Source organism: Pelecanus crispus, unplaced genomic scaffold (assembly GCF_030463565.1).
Source record: "Pelecanus crispus isolate bPelCri1 unplaced genomic scaffold, bPelCri1.pri SCAFFOLD_266, whole genome shotgun sequence".
Taxonomy (NCBI): Eukaryota; Metazoa; Chordata; class Aves; order Pelecaniformes; family Pelecanidae; genus Pelecanus; species Pelecanus crispus.
In genome coordinates, this window is record NW_027461344.1 from 1 (window position 1) to 19737 (window position 19737).

The 19737-nt window shown below is 69.8% G+C and overlaps 1 protein-coding gene across 1 annotated transcript in view; it reads left to right on the top strand.

Annotated features, from left to right (window-relative positions):
• Positions 1 to 106: 106 nt before the first annotated feature.
• LOC142596964 (filamin-C-like) overlaps positions 107 to 19737 on the top strand; it is a gene marked incomplete at its 3' end in the record, with an annotated part of 43271 nt that continues 23640 nt past the window's right edge. Inside the window, 7 exon segments of the mRNA XM_075727407.1 lie at positions 107 to 1369; positions 2218 to 2820; positions 3960 to 4167; positions 8522 to 8689; positions 10016 to 10139; positions 13841 to 13997; positions 16947 to 17136. Coding sequence (XP_075583522.1) covers positions 107 to 1369; positions 2218 to 2820; positions 3960 to 4167; positions 8522 to 8689; positions 10016 to 10139; positions 13841 to 13997; positions 16947 to 17136 — 2713 coding nt within the window.

Here is a 19737-nt window from a genome sequence, read left to right on the forward strand (position 1 = left end):
TGGAGGTGCCACCTCCATCCCATGTCACCAGCCCGGTGTCTCCACCCCAAGCCTTGGAGGTGCCACCTCCATCCCATGGTCCAACGTGGTGTCTCCACGCCAAGCCATGGAGATGCCACCTCCACCCCATGTCACCAACCCAGCATCTCCACCCCAAGCCATGGAGATGCCACCTCCATCCCCTGTCACCAACGTGGTGTCTCCACCCCAAGCCATGGAGATGCCACCTCCATCCCATGTCACCAACCTGGTGTCTCCACCCCAAGCCATGGAGGTGCCACCTCCATCCCCTGTCACCAACGTGGTGTCTCCACCCCAAGCCATGGAGATGCCACCTCCATCCCATGTCACCAACCCGGTGTCTCCACCCCAAGCCATGGAGATGCCACCTCCATCCCCTGTCACCAACCTGGTGTCTCCACCCCAAGCCACGGAGGTGCCACCTCCATCCCCTGTCACCAACCCAGCATCTCCACCCCAAGCCATGGAGATGCCACCTCCATCCCCTGTCACCAACCTGCTGTCTCCACCCCAAGCCTTGGAGATGCCACCTCCATCCCATGTCACCAACCCGGTGTCTCCACCCAAAGCCACGGAGGTGCCACCTCCGTCCCATGTCACCAACCTGGTGTCTCCACCCCAAGCCATGGAGATGCCACCTCCATCCCATGTCACCAACCCGGTGTCTCCACCCCAAGCCTTGGAGATGCCACCTCCATCCCGTGCCACCAACCCAGGGTCTCCACCCCAAGCCACGGAGGTGCCACCTCCATCCCATGTCACCAACCCGGTGTCTCTGGCCCAAGCCGTGGAGGTGCCACCTCCATCCCATGTCACCAGCCTGGTGTCTCCATCCCATGCCATGGAGGTGCCACCTCCATCCCGTGCCACCAACCTGGTGTCTCCACCCCAAGCCATGGAGATGCCACCTCCATCCCATGTCACCAGCCCGGTGTCTCCACACCAAGCCTTGGAGATGCCACCTCCATCCCATGGTCCAACGTGGTGTCTCTGGCCCAAGCCTTGGAGGTGCCACCTCCATCCTGTGCCACCTCCACGCCATGTCACCAACCCAGCATCTCCATCCCATGCCATGGAGGTGGCATCTCCATCCCGTGCCACCAACCTGGCATCTCCATCCCATGCCTCAAAGGTGCCACCTCCGTCCCATGTCACCAACCCGGCGTCTCCACCCCAAGCCATGGAGATGCCACCTCCATTCCCTGTCACCAACCTGGTGTCTCCACCCCAAGCCATGGAGATGCCACCTCCATTCCCTGTCACCAACGTGGTGTCTCCACCCCAAGCCATGGAGATGCCACCTCCATTCCCTGTCACCAACGTGGTGTCTCCACCCCAAGCCACGGAGGTGCCACCTCCATTCCTCCTGTCACCAACCTGGTGTCTCCACCCCAAGCCACGGAGGTGCCACCTCCATCCCGTGCCACCAACCCAGGGTCTCCAGCCCATGCCACGGAGATGCCACCTCCATCCCGTGCCACCAACCCAGGGTCTCCAGCCCATGCCACGGAGGTGCCACCTCCATCCCGTGCCACCAACCCAGGGTCTCCACCCCAAGCCACGGAGGTGCCACCTCCATCCCATGCCACCAACCCAGGGTCTCCAGCCCATGCCACGGAGGTGCCACCTCCATCCCGTGCCACCAACCCAGGGTCTCCACCCCAAGCCACGGAGGTGCCACCTCCATCCCATGCCACCAACCCAGGGTCTCCAGCCCATGCCACGGAGGTGCCGTCTCCAGCCCATGCCACGGAGGTGCCACCTCCATCCCGTGCCACCAACCTGGTGTCTCCATCCCAAGCCTTGGAGGTGCCACCTCCATCCCGTGCCACCTCCACCCCATGCCACCAACCTGGTGTCTCCATCCCAAGCCATGGAGATGCCACCTCCACCCCATGTCACCAACCTGGCGTCTCCACCCCAAGCCATGGAGATGCCACCCTCCATCCCGTGCCACCAACCCGGGGTCTCCAGCCCATGCCACGGAGGTGCCACCTCCATCCCCTGTCACCAACCCGGTGTCTCCACCCCAAGCCATGAGATGCCACCTCCACCCCCATGTCACCAACCCGGTGTCTCCACCCCAAGCCATGGAGATGCCACCTCCATCCCATGTCACCAACCCGGTGTCTCCACCCCAAGCCATGGAGATGCCACCTCCATCCCCTGTCACCAACGTGGTGTCTCCACCCCAAGCCATGGAGATGCCACCTCCATTCCCCTGTCACCAACCCGGTGTCTCCACCCCAAGCCATGGAGATGCCACCTCCATCCCGTGCCACCAACCCAGGGTCTCCAGCCCATGCCACGGAGGTGCCACCTCCATCCCCTGTCACCAACCCGGTGTCTCCACCCCAAGCCATGGAGATGCCACCTCCACCCCATGTCACCAACCCGGTGTCTCCACCCCAAGCCATGGAGATGCCACCTCCATCCCATGTCACCAACCCGGTGTCTCCACCCCAAGCCATGGAGATGCCACCTCCATCCCCTGTCACCAACGTGGTGTCTCCACCCCAAGCCATGGAGATGCCACCTCCATCCCCTGTCACCAACCCGGTGTCTCCACCCCAAGCCATGGAGATGCCACCTCCATCCCCTGTCACCAACCTGGTGTCTCCACCCCAAGCCATGGAGGTGCCACCTCCATCCCCTGTCACCAACGTGGTGTCTCCACCCCAAGCCATGGAGGTGCCACCTCCACCCCATGTCACCAACCCAGCATCTCCACCCCAAGCCGTGGAGATGCCACCTCCATCCCCTGTCACCAACCTGGCATCTCCATCCCATGCCTCAAAGGTGCCACCTCCATCCCCTGTCACCAACCCAGCATCTCCACCCCAAGCCATGGAGATGCCACCCTCCGCCCCATGTCACCAACCCGGTGTCTCCACCCCAAGCCATGGAGATGCCACTTCCGCCCCATGTCACCAACCCGGGTCTCCATCCCAAGCCTTGGAGATGCCACCTCCACACCATGCCACCAGCCCGGTGTCTCTGGCCCAAGCCTTGGAGGTGCCACCTCCATCCTGTGCCACCTCCACGCCATGTCACCAACCCAGCATCTCCATCCCATGCCATGGAGGTGGCATCTCCATCCTGTGCCACCAACCCAGCATCTCCATCCCAAACCATGGAGATGCCACCTCCATCCCGTGCCACCAACCTGGTGTCTCTGGCCCGAGCCATGGAGGTGCCACCTCCATCCCATGCCACCAACCTGGCATCTCCATCCCATGCCTCAAAGGTGCCACCTCCGTCCCATGTCACCAACCCGGCGTCTCCACCCCAAGCCATGGAGATGCCACCTCCATCCCGTGCCACCAACCCAGGGTCTCCAGCCCATGCCACGGAGGTGCCAACCTCCATCCCGTGCCACCAACCCGGGGTCTCCACCCCAAGCCACGGAGGTGCCACCTCCATCCCATGCCACCAACCCAGGGTCTCCAGCCCATGCCATGGAGGTGCTGTCTCCAGCCCATGCCACGGAGGTGCCACCTCCATCCCATGCCACCAACCCAGGGTCTCCAGCCCATGCCACGGAGGTGCCGTCTCCAGCCCATGCCACGGAGGTGCCACCTCCATCCCGTGCCACCAACCTGGTGTCTCCATCCCAAGCCTTGGAGGTGCCACCTCCATCCCGTGCCACCTCCACCCCATGCCACCAACCTGGCATCTCCACCCCAAGCCATGGAGATGCCACCTCCATCCCGTGCCACCAACCCGGGGTCCTCCAGCCCATGCCACGGAGATGCCACCTCCATCCCGTGCCACCAACCCGGGGGTCTCCACCCCAAGCCATGGAGATGCCACCTCCATCCCGTGCCACCAACCCAGGGTCTCCAGCCCATGCCACGGAGGTGCCACCTCCAGCCCCACACCGCCAACGTGGCACCTCCACCCTCCCTCCACGCACGCGCCACCCTTCACCCCCCAAGGCGGGCCACCCCCGGGCAGCGTCCCTGAGCCGGTGGCTTGTCCCCAGGGGCGCGGGCACCGGGGGGCTGGGCCTGGCCATCGAGGGTCCCTCGGAGGCCAAGATGTCCTGCAAGGACAACAAGGACGGGAGCTGCACGGTGGAGTACATCCCCTTCACGCCCGGCGACTACGACGTCAACATCACCTTCGGTGGCCACCCCATCCCCGGTGGGTGGCCGTGGGGCGGAGCGGGGGGTCCTGGGTGCCCCCCAGGGTGGCTGTGGGGCGGAGGTGGGGGGTCTCCTGGGTGGCTGAGAGGTGGAGGTGGGGGGTCCTGGGTGCCCCCCAGGGTGGTTGTGGGGCGGAGCTGGGGGTCCTGGGTGGCCGTGGGGCAGAGGTGGGGGGTCCTGGGTGCCCCCCAGGGTGGCTGTGGGGCGGAGGTGGGGGGTCCTGGGTGCCCCCCAGGGTGGCTGTGGGGCGGAGGTGGGGGGTCCTGGGTGCCCCCCAGGGTGGTTGTGGGGCGGAGCTGGGGGTCCTGGGTGGCCGTGGGGCAGAGGTGGGGGGGTCCTGGGTGCCCCCCAGGGTGGCTGTGGGGCGGAGGTGGGGGGTCCTGGGTGCCCCCCAGGGTGGTTGTGGGGCGGAGCTGGGGGTCCTGGGTGGCCGTGGGGCAGAGGTGGGGGGTCCTGGGTGCCCCCCAGGGTGGCTGTGGGGCGGAGGTGGGGGGTCCTGGGTGCCCCCCAGGGTGGCCGTGGGGCAGAGGTGGGGGGTCCTGGGTGCCCCCCAGGGTGGCTGTGGGGCGGAGGTGGGGGTCCTGGGTGCCCCCCAGGGCGGCTGTGGGGCGGAGGTGGGGGTCCTGGGTGGCTGTGGGGCGGAGCAGGGGGTCCTGGGTGCCCCCCAGGGTGGCTGTGGGGTGGATGTGGGGGTCTTGGGTGGCTGTGGGGCAGAGGGGAGGTCCTAGGTGGCTGTGGGGCAGAGGTGGGGGTCCTGGGTGGCTGTGGGGCGGAGGTGGGGGGTCTCCTGGGTGGCTGAGAGGTGGAGGTGGGGGGTCCTGGGTGCCCGCCAAGGTGGCCGTGGGGCGGACATGGGGGTCTTGGGTGCTCACCAAGGTGGCCGTGGGGCAGAGGGGGGGTCTTGGGTGGCTGTGGGGCAGAGGGGAGGTCCTAGGTGGCTGTGGGGTGGATGTGGGGGTCCTGGGTGGCTGTGGGGCGGAGCAGGGGGGTCCTGGGTGGCCGTGGGGCAGAGGTGGGGGGTCCTGGGTGGCCATGGGGCAGAGGTGGGGGTCCTGGGTGCCCACCAAGGTGGTTGTGGGGCAGAGGGGAGGGGTCCTGGGTGGCCGTGGGGCGGAGTGGGGGGTCCTGGGTGCCCCCCAGGGTGGTCGTGGGGCAGAGTGGGGGTCCTGGGTGCCGTGGGGCAGAGGGGAGGTTCTGGGTGGCCGTGGGGTGGAGGTGGGGGGTCCTGGGTGCCCGCCAAGGTGGCCGTGGGCAGAGGGGGGGTCTTGGGTGGCTGTGGGGCAGAGGGGGGAGGTCCTAGGTGGCTGTGGGGCGGAGGTGGGGGTCCTGGGTGGCTGTGGGGCGGAGCAGGGGGTCCTGGGTGCCCCCCAGGGTGGCCGTGGGGTGGACGTGGGGGTCTTGGGTGGCTGTGGGGCAGAGGGGAGGTCCTAGGTGGCTGTGGGGCGGAGGTGGGGGTCCTTGGTGGCCGTGGGGCGGAGCGGGGGGTCCTGGGTGCCCCCAGGGTGGCTGTGGGGCGGAGGTGGGGGTCCTGGGTGGCTGTGGGGCGGAGCAGGGGGTCCTGGGTGCCCCCCAGGGTGGCCGTGGGGTGGACGTGGGGGTCTTGGGTGGCTGTGGGGCAGAGGGGAGGTCCTAGGTGGCTGTGGGGCGGAGGTGGGGGTCCTTGGTGGCCGTGGGGCGGAGCGGGGGGTCCTGGGTGCCCCCAGGGTGGCTGTGGGGCGGAGGTGGGGGTCCTGGTGGCTGTGGGGCGGAGCAGGGGGTCCTGGGTGCCCCCCAGGGTGGCCGTGGGGTGGACGTGGGGGTCTTGGGTGGCTGTGGGGCAGAGGGGAGGTCCTAGGTGGCTGTGGGGCGGAGGTGGGGGTCCTTGGTGGCCGTGGGGCGGAGCGGGGGGTCCTGGGTGCCCCCAGGGTGGCTGTGGGGCGGAGGTGGGGGGTCTCCTGGGTGGCTGAGAGGTGGAGGTGGGGGGGTCCTGGGTGCCCCCCAGGGTGGCTGTGGGGCAGAGGTGGGGTCCTGGGTGGCTGTGGGGTGGAGCAGGGGGTCCTGGGTGCCCCCCAGGGTGGTCGTGGGGCAGAGTGGGGGTCCTGGGTGGCCGTGGGGCGGAGCGGGGGGTCCTGGGTGCCCCCCAGGGTGGCTGTGGGGCAGAGGGGGGGTCTTGGGTGGCTGTGGGGCAAAGGGGGGGGGGTCCTGGGTGGCTGTGGGGTGGAGCAGGGGGTCCTGGGTGGCCGTGGGGCAGAGGTGGGGGTCCTGGGTGGCCATGGGGCAGAGGTGGGGGTCCTGGGTGGCCATGGGGCAGAGGGGAGGTCCTGGGTGGCCGTGGGGTGGAGGTGGGGGGTCCTGGGTGCCCCCCAGGGTGGCTGTGGGGCGGAGGTGGGGGTCCTGGGTGGCTGTGGGGCAGAGGTGGGCACCTTGACCCTGTGCCCACCTTGACCCTGTGCCCACCTTGACCCCGTGCCCATCTTGACCCCGTGGCCACGCTGACCCCGTCCCCACGCTGACCTCCTGCTCACCTTGACCCCGTGCCCACCCTGACCTCCTGCCCACCTTGACCCCGTGCCCACGCTGACCCCGTGCCCACCTTGACCCCGTGCCCACGCTGACCCCGTGCCCACCTTGACCCCGTGCCCACGCTGACCCTGTGCCCACCTTGACCCCGTGCCCACGCTGACCCCGTGCCCACGCTGACCCCGTGCCCACCTTGACCCCGTGCCCACCTTGACCCCGTGCCCACGCTGACCCCGTGCCCACCTTGACCCCGTGCCCACGCTGACCCCGTGCCCACGCTGACCCCGTGCCCACCTTGACCCCGTGCCCACCTTGACCCCGTGGCCACGCTGACCCCGTGCCCACCTTGACCCCGTCCCCACGCTGACCCCGTGCCCACCTTGACCCCGTGCCCACCTTGACCCCGTGCCCACGCTGACCCCGTCCCCACGCTGACCCCGTACCCACCTTGACCCCGTGCCCACGCTGACCCCGTGGCCACGCTGACCCCATGCCCACGCTGACCCTGTGCCCACCTTGACCCCGTGCCCACCTTGACCCCGTCCCCACGCTGACCCCGTGCCCACCTTGACCCCGTGCCCACCCTGACCTCCTGCTCACCTTGACCCCATGCCCACGCTGACCCCGTGCCCACCTTGACCCCGTGGCCACGCTGACCCCGTACCCACGCTGACCCCGTCCCCATGCTGACCCCGTGCCCACCTTGACCCTGTGGCCACGCTGACCCCATGCCCACGCTGACCCTGTGCCCACCTTGACCCTGTGGCCACGCTGACCCCGTACCCACCTTGACCCCATGCCCACGCTGACCCCGTGCCCACCTTGACCCCGTGCCCACGCTGACCCTGTGCCCACCTTGACCCTGTGGCCACGCTGACCCCGTGCCCACCTTGACCCCATGCCCACCTTGACCCCATGCCCACGCTGACCCCGTGCCCACCTTGACCCTGTGGCCACACTGACCCCCGTGCCCACCTTGACCCCGTCCCCACGCTGACCCCGTGCCCACCTTGACCCCGTGCCCACGCTGACCCCGTGCCCACCTTGACCCCATGCCCACCTTGACCCCGTGCCCACCTTGACCCCATGCCCACGCTGACCCCGTGCCCACCTTGACCCCGTACCCACCTTGACCCCGTGGCCACGCTGACCCCGTGCCCACCTTGACCCCGTGCCCACCTTGACCCCATGCCCACGCTGACCCCGTGCCCACCTTGACCCCGTCCCCACGCTGACCCCGTGCCCACCTTGACCCCGTGCCCACCTTGACCCCGTCCCCACGCTGACCCCGTGCCCACCTTGACCCCGTCCCCACGCTGACCCCGTGCCCACGCTGACCCCGTGCCCACCTTGACCCCATGCCCACCTTGACCCCGTGCCCACCTTGACCCCGTCCCCACGCTGACCCCGTGCCCACCTTGACCCCGTGCCCACCTTGACCCCATGCCCACGCTGACCCCGTGCCCACCTTGACCCCATGCCCACGCTGACCCCGTGCCCACCTTGACCCCGTCCCCACGCTGACCCCGTCCCCACGCTGACCCCGTGCCCACCTTGACCCCGTGCCCACCCTGACCTCCTGCTCACCTTGACCCCATGCCCACACTGACCCCGTGCCCACCTTGACCCTGTGGCCACACTGACCCTGTGCCCACCTTGACCCCGTCCCCACGCTGACCCCGTGCCCACCTTGACCCCGTGCCCACGCTGACCCCGTGCCCACCTTGACCCCGTGCCCACGCTGACCCCGTGGCCACGCTGACCCCGTGCCCACCTTGACCCCGTCCCCACGCTGACCCCGTGCCCACGCTGACCCCGTGCCCACGCTGACCCCGTGCCCGCCCCTCCTGCAGGGAGCCCCTTCCGGGTGCCGGTGAAGGACGTGGTGGACCCCAGCAAGGTCAAGTGCTCGGGGCCGGGGCTGGGCCCCAGCGTCAGGGCCCGGGTGCCCCAGACCTTCACCGTGGACTGCAGCGCCGCGGGGCTGGCGCCCCTCGAGGTGACGCTGCTGGGACCCACAGGTACGGGGGGCCCTGCCCCATGGGGGGCCCTGCCCCATGGCAGCTCCTCCGTGGGGTGCCCTGCCCCATGGGGTGCCCTGCCCCATGGCAGCTCCTCCGTGGGGTGCCCTGCCCCATGGCAGCTCCTCCGTGGGGTGCCCTGCCCCATGGGGTGCCCTGCCCCATGGCAGCTCCTCCGTGGGGTGCCCTGTCCCATGGGGTGCCCTGCCCCATGGCAGCTCCTCCATAGGGTGCCCTGCCCCATGGCAGCTTCTCCGTGGGGTGCCCTGCCCCATGGGGTGCCCTGCCCCATGGCAGCTTCTCCGTGGGGTGCCCTGCCCCATGGGGTGCCCTGCCCCATGGCAGCTCCTCCGTGGGATGCCCTGCCCCATGGGGTGCCCTGCCCCATGGCAGCTTCTCTGTGGGGTGCCCTGCCCCATGGGGTGCCCTGCCCCATGGCAGCTTCTCCATAGGGTGCCCTGCCCCATGGCAGCTCCTCCGTGGGGTGCCCTGCCCCATGGGGTGCCCTGCCCCATGGCAGCTCCTCCGTGGGGTGCCCTGCCCCATGGCAGCTCCTCCGTGGGGTGCCCTGCCCCATGGGGTGCCCTGCCCCATGGCAGCTCCTCCGTGGGGTGCCCTGCCCCATGGCAGCTCCTCCGTGGGGTGCCCTGTCCCATGGGGTGCCCTGCCCCATGGCAGCTCCTCCATGGGGTGCCCTGCCCCATGGCAGCTCCTCCGTGGGGTGCCCTGCCCCATGGGGTGCCCTGCCCCATGGCAGCTTCTCCGTGGGGTGCCCTGCCCCATGGGGGGCCCTGCCCCATGGCATGTCCTCCATGGGGTGCCCTGTCCCACGGGGTGCCCTGCCCCATGGCAGCTTCTCCATGGGGTGCCCTGCCCCATGGGGGGCCCTGCCCCATGGCATGTCCTCTGTGGGGTGCCCTGCCCCATGGGGTGCCCTGCCCCATGGCAGGTCCTCCATGGGGTGCCCTGCCCCATGGCAGCTCCTCTGTGGGGTGCCCTGCCCCATGGCAGGTCCTCCATGGGGTGCCCTGCCCCATGGCCCACCCTGCCCCATGGCTCCCCCTGCCCCACGGGTAACCCTGCCCCATGGCTCCCCCTGCCCAGAGAAGCTCTGCCCCACAGCGTGCCCTGCCCCATGGCTCCCCCTGCCCCACGGCTCCCCCTGCCCCACGGCCCACCCTGCCCCACGGCTCCCCCTGCCCCACGGCTCCCCCTGCCCCATGGCCCACCCTGCCCAGAGAAGCTCTGCCCCACGGCCCACCCTGCCCCATGGCTCCCCCTGCCCCACGGCGTGCCCTGCCCCACGGCGTGCCCTGCTGCCCGCAGGCCTGGCGGAGCCGGTGGAGCTGCGTGACAACGGGGACGGCACCCACAAGGTCAACTACACCCCCGCCACCGACGGGCCCTACACCCTGGGGGTCAAGTTCGCCGACCAGGAGGTGCCGCGCAGGTGAGGGGCAGCACCCGTGGGGCAGAGGGGGGGCTGGGTGCCCCCCAGGGTGGCTGTGGGGCAGAGGTGGGGTCCTGGGTGCTCAGCAAGGTGGTTGTGGGGCAGAGGTGGGGTCCTGGGTGGCCATGGGGTGGAGGTGGGGGGTCCTGGGTGCCCACCAAGGTGGTTGTGGGGCGGAGGTGGGGGTCTTGGGTGGCCGTGGGGCGGAGGGGGGGGGGTCCTGGGTGCCCCCCAGGGTGGCTGTGGGGCAGAGGGGGGGGGTCCTGGGTGCCCACCAAGGTGGTTGTGGGGCGGAGGTGGGGTCTTGGGTGGCCGTGGGGTGGAGGTGGGGGGTCCTGGGTGCCCCCCAGGGTGGCTGTGGGGCAGAGGGGGGGTCCTGGGTGGCCGTGGGGTGGAGGTGGGGGGTCCTGGGTGCTCACCAAGGTGGTTGTGGGGCAGAGGTGGGGGTCTTGGGTGGCCGTGGGGTGGAGGTGGGGGGTCCTGGGTGCCCCCCAGGGTGGTTGTGGGGCAGATGTGGGGTCCTGGGTGGCCGTGGGGCAGAGGTGGGGGGTCCTGGGTGCCCACCAAGGTGGTTGTGGGGCAGAGGTGGGGGGTCCTGGGTGCCCACCAAGGTGGTTGTGGGGCAGAGGTGGGGGTCTTGGGTGGCCGTGGGGTGGAGGGGGGGGGGTCCTGGGTGCCCCCCAGGGTGGCCATGGGGCAGAGGGGGGGGGTCCTGGGTGCCCACCAAGGTGGTTGTGGGGCGGAGGTGGGGTCTTGGGTGGCCGTGGGGTGGAGGTGGGGGGTCCTGGGTGGTTGTGGGGCAGAGGTGGGGGTCCTGGGTGGTTGTGGGGCAGAGGTGGGGGTCCTGGGTGGTTGTGGGGCAGAGGTGGGGGGTCCTGGGTGCCCACCAAGGTGGTTGTGGGGCAGATGTGGGGTCCTGGGTGGCCGTGGGGCAGAGGTGGGGGGTCCTGGGTGCCCACCAAGGTGGTTGTGGGGCAGAGGTGGGGGTCTTGGGTGGCCGTGGGGTGGAGGTGGGGGGTCCTGGGTGCCCCCCAGGGTGGCTGTGGGGCAGATGTGGGGTCCTGGGTGGCCGTGGGGCAGAGGTGGGGGGTCCTGGGTGCCCACCAAGGTGGTTGTGGGGCAGAGGTGGGGGGTCCTGGGTGCCCACCAAGGTGGTTGTGGGGCAGAGGTGGGGGTCTTGGGTGGCCGTGGGGCGGAGGGGGGGGGGTCCTGGGTGCCCCCCAGGGTGGCTGTGGGGCAGAGGGGGGGGGGTCCTGGGTGCCCACCAAGGTGGTTGTGGGGCGGAGGTGGGGTCTTGGGTGGCCGTGGGGTGGAGGTGGGGGGTCCTGGGTGCCCCCCAGGGTGGCTGTGGGGCGGAGGTGGGGTCCTGGGTGGCCGTGGGGCAGAGGTGGGGGGGTCCTGGGTGCTCACCAAGGTGGTTGTGGGGCAGAGGTGGGGTCCTGGGTGGTTGTGGGGCAGAGGTGGGGGGTCCTGGGTGGCCGTGGGGCGGAGGTGGGGGGTCCTGGGTGCCCCCCAGGGTGGCTGTGGGGCAGAGGGGGGGGGTCCTGGGTGCCCACCAAGGTGGTTGTGGGGCAGATGTGGGGTCCTGGGTGGCCGTGGGGTGGAGGTGGGGGGTCCTGGGTGGTTGTGGGGCAGAGGTGGGGGTCCTGGGTGGTTGTGGGGCAGAGGTGGGGGGTCCTGGGTGCCCACCAAGGTGGTTGTGGGGCAGAGGTGGGGGTCTTGGGTGGCCGTGGGGTGGAGGTGGGGGGTCCTGGGTGCCCCCCAGGGTGGCTGTGGGGCGGAGGTGGGGTCCTGGGTGGCCGTGGGGCAGAGGTGGGGGGTCCTGGGTGCTCACCAAGGTGGTTGTGGGGCAGAGGTGGGGTCCTGGGTGGTTGTGGGGCAGAGGTGGGGGGTCCTGGGTGGCCGTGGGGCGGAGGTGGGGGGTCCTGGGTGCCCCCCAGGGTGGCTGTGGGGCAGAGGGGGGGGGGTCCTGGGTGCTCACCAAGGTGGTTGTGGGGCAGATGTGGGGTCCTGGGTGGCCGTGGGGCAGAGGTGGGGGGTCCTGGGTGCCCACCAAGGTGGTTGTGGGGCGGAGGTGGGGTCCTGGCTGGCCGTGGGGCAGAGGTGGGGGTCCTGGGTGGCTGTGGGGTGGAGGTGGGGGGTCCTGGGTGGCCGTGGGGCGGAGGTGGGGGGTCCTGGGTGCCCCCCAGGGTGGCCGTGGGGCAGAGGGGGGGTCCTGGGTGGCTGGTGGGGGGGAGGTGCTTGCGCCCACCCCATGGCCAACCCCGTGGCTCTGCTGGCCCCATGGAGGTCTTGACCCTGTGCCCACGTTGACCCCATGGAGATGTTGACCCCACACCCACGTTGACCCCACACCCTCGTTGACCCCACACCCTCGTTGACCCCACACCCTCGTTGACCCCATGGCCACGTTGACCCATGGCCACATTGACCCCACACCCATGTTGACCCCACACCCCCGCTGACCCCACACCCTCGTTGACCCATGGCCACGCTGACCCCACACCCTCGTTGACCCCACACCCTCGTTGACCCCATGGCCACGTTGACCCATGGCCACATGGACCCCACACCCACGTTGACCCCACACCCACGCTGACCCCACACCCTCGTTGACCCCACACCCACGCCGACCCCACACCCTCGTTGACCCCACACCCACGCTGACCCCACACCCTCGTTGACCCCACACCCACATTGACCCCACGCCCTCGTTGACCCCACGCCGACCCCACACCCATGCTGACCCCATGGCCATGTTGACCCGTGGCAACGTTGACCCATGGCCACATTGACCCCACACCCACGCTGACCCCACACCCCCGCTGACCCCACACCCTCGTTGACCCATGGCCACGCTCACCCCACACCCTCGTTGACCCCACACCCACGCTGACCCCACACCCTCGTTGACCCCATGGCCACGTTGACCCCACACCCACGCTGACCCCACACCCACGCTGACCCCACACCCTCGTTGACCCCATGGCCACGTTGACCCCACACCCTCGTTGACCCCACACCCTTGTTGACCCCATGGCCACGTTGACCCCACACCCTCGTTGACCCCACACCCTTGTTGACCCCATGGCCACGTTGACCCATGGCCACATTGACCCCACACCCTCGTTGACCCCACACCCCCGCTGACCCCACACCCTCGTTGACCCCATGGCCACGTTGACCCCACACCCTCGTTGACCCCACACCCTTGTTGACCCCATGGCCACGTTGACCCATGGCCACATTGACCCCACACCCTCGTTGACCCCACACCCCCGCTGACCCCACACCCACGCCGACCCCACACCCACGCTGACCCCACACCCTCGTTGACCCCATGGCCACGCTGACCCACGGCCATGCCGACCCCACACCCCCGCTGACCCATGGCCACGTTGACCCCACACCCACGCTGACCCCACACCCTCATTGACCCCACACCCACGCTGACCCCACACCCTCGTTGACCCCACACCCACGCTGACCCCACACCCTCGTTGACCCCACACCCACGCTGACCCCACACCCTCGTTGACCCCATGGCCACGCTGACCCACGGCCATGCCGACCCCACACCCCCGCTGACCCCGCGCCCGCAATGACCCCACGGACGACTCGACCCCCCCCTCCCCCCCCACCACCGCCCCCCAACCGCTGCCCTTCGCCCCCCAACCTCTGCCCCCCACCTCGCCCCACAGCCCCTTCAAGCTGAAGGCGCTGCCGGCGCACGACGCCAGCAAGGTGCGGGCCAGCGGGCCGGGGCTGAGCGCGGGCGGGATCCCCGCCAGCCTCCCCGTGGGCTTCACCATCGACGCCCGCGACGCCGGCGAGGGGCTGCTCACCGTCCAGATCCTGGTGAGCCGTGGGGCTGCCCCCCAAGTGGCCCCGGGGGGCGGCGGGGAGGAGCTGGAGGCGCTGGGGAGGGGGGGGGGGGGGGGGCGGGGGTGGCGCGCGGGGGGTGTTGCGGCCGCGATGTGGGGCGGGGGGACGGGGGGGGGGGGTGGGGGGAGCGCTGGGATTCGCGCTGTGGGGCGCTGGGACCCATAGGGTGGGCTGGCGGCCATTTGATGGGGGGCTGAGACCCACATGGTGGCCTGGCTGCCACGCTATGGGGGGCTGAGACCCACACGGTGGCCTGGCTGCCACGCTATGGGGGGCTGAGACCCACACGGTGGCCTGGCTGCCACGCTATGGGGGGCTGAGACCCATAGGGTGGGCTGGCGGCCATTTGATGGGGGGCTGAGACCCACATGGTGGCCTGGCTGCCACGCTATGGGGCGCTGGGACCCACATGGTGCCATGGCAGCCATTTAATGGGGGGCTGAGACCCATAGACTGGCCTGGCTGCCACGCTATGGGGGGCTGAGACCCATAGACTGGCCTGGCTGCCACGCTATGGGGGGCTGAGACCCACATGGTGGCCTGGCTGCCACGCTATGGGGTGCTGGGACCCATAGAGTGGGCTGGCGGCCATTTGATGGGGGGCTGAGACCCACATGGTGGCCTGGCTGCCACGCTATGGGGGGCTGAGACCCACACGGTGGCCTGGCTGCCATGCTATGGGGCGCTGGGACCCATAGGGTGGGCTGGCGGCCATTTGATGGGGGGCTGAGACCCACATGGTGGCCTGGCTGCCACGCTATGGGGGGCTGAGACCCACATGGTGCCATGGCAGCCATTTAATGGGGGGCTGAGACCCATAGACTGGCCTGGCTGCCACGCTATGGGGGGCTGAGACCCATAGACTGGCCTGGCTGCCACGCTATGGGGGGCTGAGACCCACATGGTGGCCTGGCTGCCACGCTATGGGGTGCTGGGACCCATAGAGTGGGCTGGCGGCCATTTGATGGGGGGCTGAGACCCACATGGTGGCCTGGCTGCCACGCTATGGGGGGCTGAGACCCACACGGTGGCCTGGCTGCCATGCTATGGGGCGCTGGGACCCATAGGGTGGGCTGGCGGCCATTTGATGGGGGGCTGAGACCCACATGGTGGCCTGGCTGCCACGCTATGGGGGGCTGAGACCCACATGGTGCCATGGCAGCCATTTAATGGGGGGCTGAGACCCATAGACTGGCCTGGCTGCCACGCTATGGGGGGCTGAGACCCATAGACTGGCCTGGCTGCCACGCTATGGGGGGCTGAGACCCACATGGTGGCCTGGCTGCCACGCTATGGGGGGCTGAGACCCATAGAATGCCACAGCAGCCACACTATGGGGGGCTGAGCCCCACACAGTGCCCCGGCCCCCTCGCTATGGGGTGCTGAGCCCCATAGGGTGCCCTGGCCCCCTCGCTATGGGGTTCTGAGCCCCATAGGGTGCCCTGGCACCCTCGCTATGGGGTGCTGAGCCCCATAGGGTTCCCTAGCCCCCTCGCTATGGGGCGCTGAGCCCCACACGGTGCCCTATCCCCCTCGCTATGGGGTGCTGAGCCCCATATGGAGCTCTAACCCCTATTTAATGGGGTTCCCAGCCCCATAGGGTGCCCTATCCCCCTCGCTATGGGGTTCCGTGCCCCATAGGGTGCCCTGGCCCCCTGGCTATGGGGTTCTGAGCCCCACATGGTGCCCTATCCCCCTCGCTATGGGGTTCCGAGCCCCATAGGGTGCCCTATCCCCCTCGCTATGGGGTATTGAGCCCCACACGGTGCCCCGGCCCCCTCGCTATGGGGTTCCGAGCCCCATAGGGTTCCCTAACCCCCTCGCTATGGGGCGCTGAGCCCCACACGGTGCCCTATCCCCCTCGCTATGGGGTGCTGAGCCCCATATGGAGCTCTAACCCCTATTTAATGGGGTTCCGAGCCCCATAGGGTGCCCTATCCCCCTCGCTATGGGGTTCCGAGCCCCATAGGGTGCCCTATCCCCCTCGCTATGGGGTTCCGTGCCCCATAGGGTGCCCTATCCCCCTCGCTATGGGGTTCTGAGCCCCACATGGTGCCCTATCCCCCTCGCTATGGGGTTCTGAGCCCCACATGGTGCCCTATCCCCCTCGCTATGGGGTTCCGTACCCCATAGGGTGCCCTATCCCCCTCGCTATGGGGTTCCGAGCCCCATAGGGTGCCCTATCCCCCTCGCTATGGGGTTCTGAGCCCCACATGGTGCCCTATCCCCCTCGCTATGGGGTTCTGAGCCCCACATGGTGCCCTATCCCCCTCGCTATGGGGTTCCCAGCCCCATAGGGTGCCCTATCCCCCTCGCTATGGGGTGCTGAGCCCCACACGGTGCCCTATCCCCCTCGCTATGGGGTTCTGAGCCCCATAGGGTGCCCTAGCCCCCTCACTATGGGGTTCCGAGCCCCATAGGGTTCCCTAGCCCCCTCGCTATGGGGCGCTGAGCCCCACACGGTGCCCTATCCCCCTCGCTATGGGGTTCCCAGCCCCATAGGGTGCCCTATCCCCCTCGCTATGGGGCGCTGAGCCCCACACGGTGCCCTATCCCCCTCGCTATGGGGTGCTGAGCCCCATATGGAGCTCTAACCCCTATTTAATGGGGTTCCGCGCCCCACATGGTGCCCTGGCCCCCTCGCTATGGGGTGCTGAGCCCCATATGGAGCTCTTACACTCATTTAATGGGGTATTGAGCCCCACACGGTGCCCTATCCCCCTCGCTATGGGGTTCCCAGCCCCATAGGGTTCCCTATCCCCCTCGCTATGGGGTGCTGAGCCCCATATGGAGCTCTAACCCCTATTTAATGGGGTTCCGAGCCCCATAGGGTGCCCTATCCCCCTCGCTATGGGGTTCCGCGCCCCACACGGTGCCCCGGCCCCCTCGCTATGGGGCGCTGAGCCCCCCCGCTGCCCGCAGGACCCCGAGGGGCAGCCCAAGAAGGCGGCCATCGGCGACAACGGCGACGGCACCTACACGGTCTCCTACGTCCCCGACCTGCCCGGGCGCTACACCATCACCATCAAGTACGGCGGGGACGAGATCCCCTGCTCGCCCTTCCGCATCCACGCCGTGCCCGCCGGCGACGCCAGCAAGTGCCTCGTCACAGGTGGGCCCTGCCCCACGGCGCCCCACGGCCTCCCGCCGCTGCCCCACGGCGCCCGCGGCCCGCCCCGTGGCGCCCGTGGCCTGCCCCGTGGTATCCGTGTGCTGCCCCGCGGCGTCCCCGTGCTGCCCCGCGGCATCCCTCGCTGCCCCACGCATTGCCTACGCTGCCCCGCGGCGTCCCCGTGCTGCCCCACAGATTCCCCTGCTGCCCCACAGCATCCCCGTGCTGCCCCGCGGCATCCCTCGCTGCCCCACGCATTGCCTACGCTGCCCCACGCATTGCCTACGCTGCCCCACGGCGTCCCCCTGCTGCCCCACGGCATCCTCACGCTGCCCCACGGCATCCTCACGCTGCCCCACGGCGTCCCCGTGCTGCCCCACAGATTTCCCTGCTGCCCCACAGCATCCCCATGCTGCCTCCTGTTGCCCCACAGCGTCCCCCTCCTGCCCCACGGCATCCTCACGCTGCCCCATGGCATCCTCATGCTGCCCCACGGCGTCCTTGTGCTGCCCCGCGGCATCCCTCGCTGCCCCACGCATTGCCTATGCTGCCCCACGGCGTCCCCATGCTGCCCCACAGATTCCCCTCCTGCCCCACAGCATCCCCATGCTGCCTCCTGTCGCCCCACGGCGTCCCCCTGCTGCCCCACGGCATCCCTCGCTGCCCCACGGCATCCTCACGCTGCCCCACGGTGTCCTTGTGCTGCCCCACGGCGTCCCCGTGCTGCCCCACAGCATCCCCGTGCTGCCCCACGGCATCCTTGTCCTGCCCCGTGGCATCTTTGTCCTGCCCCACGGCATCCCTCGCTGCCCCACGGATTGCCTACACTGCCCCACGGCATCCCTCGCTGCCCCATGGATTGCCTACGCTGCCCCGCGGCATCCCTCGCTGCCCCACGGCGTCCTTGTGCTGCCCCACGGCGTCCCCGTGCTGCCCCACAGATTCCCCTGCTGCCCCACAGCATCCCCGTGCTGCCCCACGGCATCCTTGTCCTGCCCCGTGGCATCTTTGTCCTGCCCCATGGCATCCCCATGCTGCCTCCTGTCGCCCCACGGCGTCCCCCTGCTGCCCCACGGCATCCTCACGCTGCCCCACGGCGTCCTTGTGCTGCCCCACGGCATCCCTCGCTGCCCCACGCATTGCCTACGCTGCCCCACGGCGTGCCCGTGCTGCCCCACAGATTCCCTCACTGCCCCACAGATTCCCTCACTGCCCCACGCTGCCCTGTGCTGCCCCACAGACTCCTTACACTGCCCCATAGATTCCTTACGCTGCCCCATGCCATTCCCACGCTGCCCCATGCCATCCCTCTGCTGCCCCACAGATTCCCTCCACTGCCCCACAGACTCCCTACACCACCCCACGGCATTCCCTTGCTGCCCCACAGACTCCCTCCGCCGCCCCACGGCATTCCTGTGCTGCCCCACAGATTCCCTCCGCTGCCCCACAGGCTCCCTACACCACCCCACGGCATTCCCTCCTCTGCCCCACAGATTCCCTACGCCACCCCACAGCCTCCCTCCCCCGCCCCACAGCATTCCGCTGCTGCCCCACAGATTCCCTACGCTGCCCCACAGCCTCCCTACACCACCCCACGGCATCCCTACGCTGCCCCACAGATTCCCTCCGCTGCCCCACAGATTCCCTACGCCACCCCACGGCATTCCTCTGCTGCCCCACAGGTTCCCTCCGCTGCCCCACGGCATCCCTATGCTGCCCCACAGACTCCCTACACCACCCCATGGCATTCCCCTGCTGCCCCACAGACTCCCTATGCTGCCCCACAGACTCCATCCCCTGCCCCATGGCATTCCCCTGCTGCCCCACAGACTCCCTCCGCTGCCCCACAGACTCCCTCTGCTGCCCCACAGCCTCCCTACACCACCCCATGGCATTCCCTCCGCTGCCCCACAGACTCCCTCCGCTGCCCCACAGCATTCCCTTGCTGCCCCACAGACTCCCTCCCCCGCCCCACAGCATTCCCTTGCTGCCCCACAGACTCCCTCTGCTGCCCCACAGACTCCCTCCGCCGCCCCACAGCATTCCCGTGCTGCCCCACAGACTCCCTCTGCTGCCCCACAGACTCCCTCCCCCGCCCCACAGCCTCCCTCCCCCGCCCCACAGCATTCCCTATGCTGCCCCATAGACTCCCTCCCCCGCCCCACAGCATTCCCTTGCTGCCCCACAGCCCCCCTCCCCCGCCCCACAGCATTCCCTTGCTGCCCCACAGCCTCCCTCCCCCGCCCCACAGCATTCCCGTGCTGCCCCACAGCCTCCCTCCGCTGCCCCACAGCATTCCCGTGCTGCCCCACAGCCTCCCTCCCCCGCCCCACAGCATTCCCGTGCTGCCCCACAGCCTCCCTCCCCCGCCCCACAGCATTCCCTTGCTGCCCCACAGCCTCCCTCTGCTGCCCCACAGCATTCCCGTGCTGCCCCACAGCCTCCCTCCCCCGCCCCACAGCATTCCCGTGCTGCCCCACAGATTCCCTCCGCCGCCCCACAGCCTCCCTCCGCCGCCCCACAGCCCCCCTCCCCCGCCCCACAGCCTCCCTCCCCCGCCCCACAGCATTCCCCTGCTGCCCCACAGACTCCCTCCGCTGC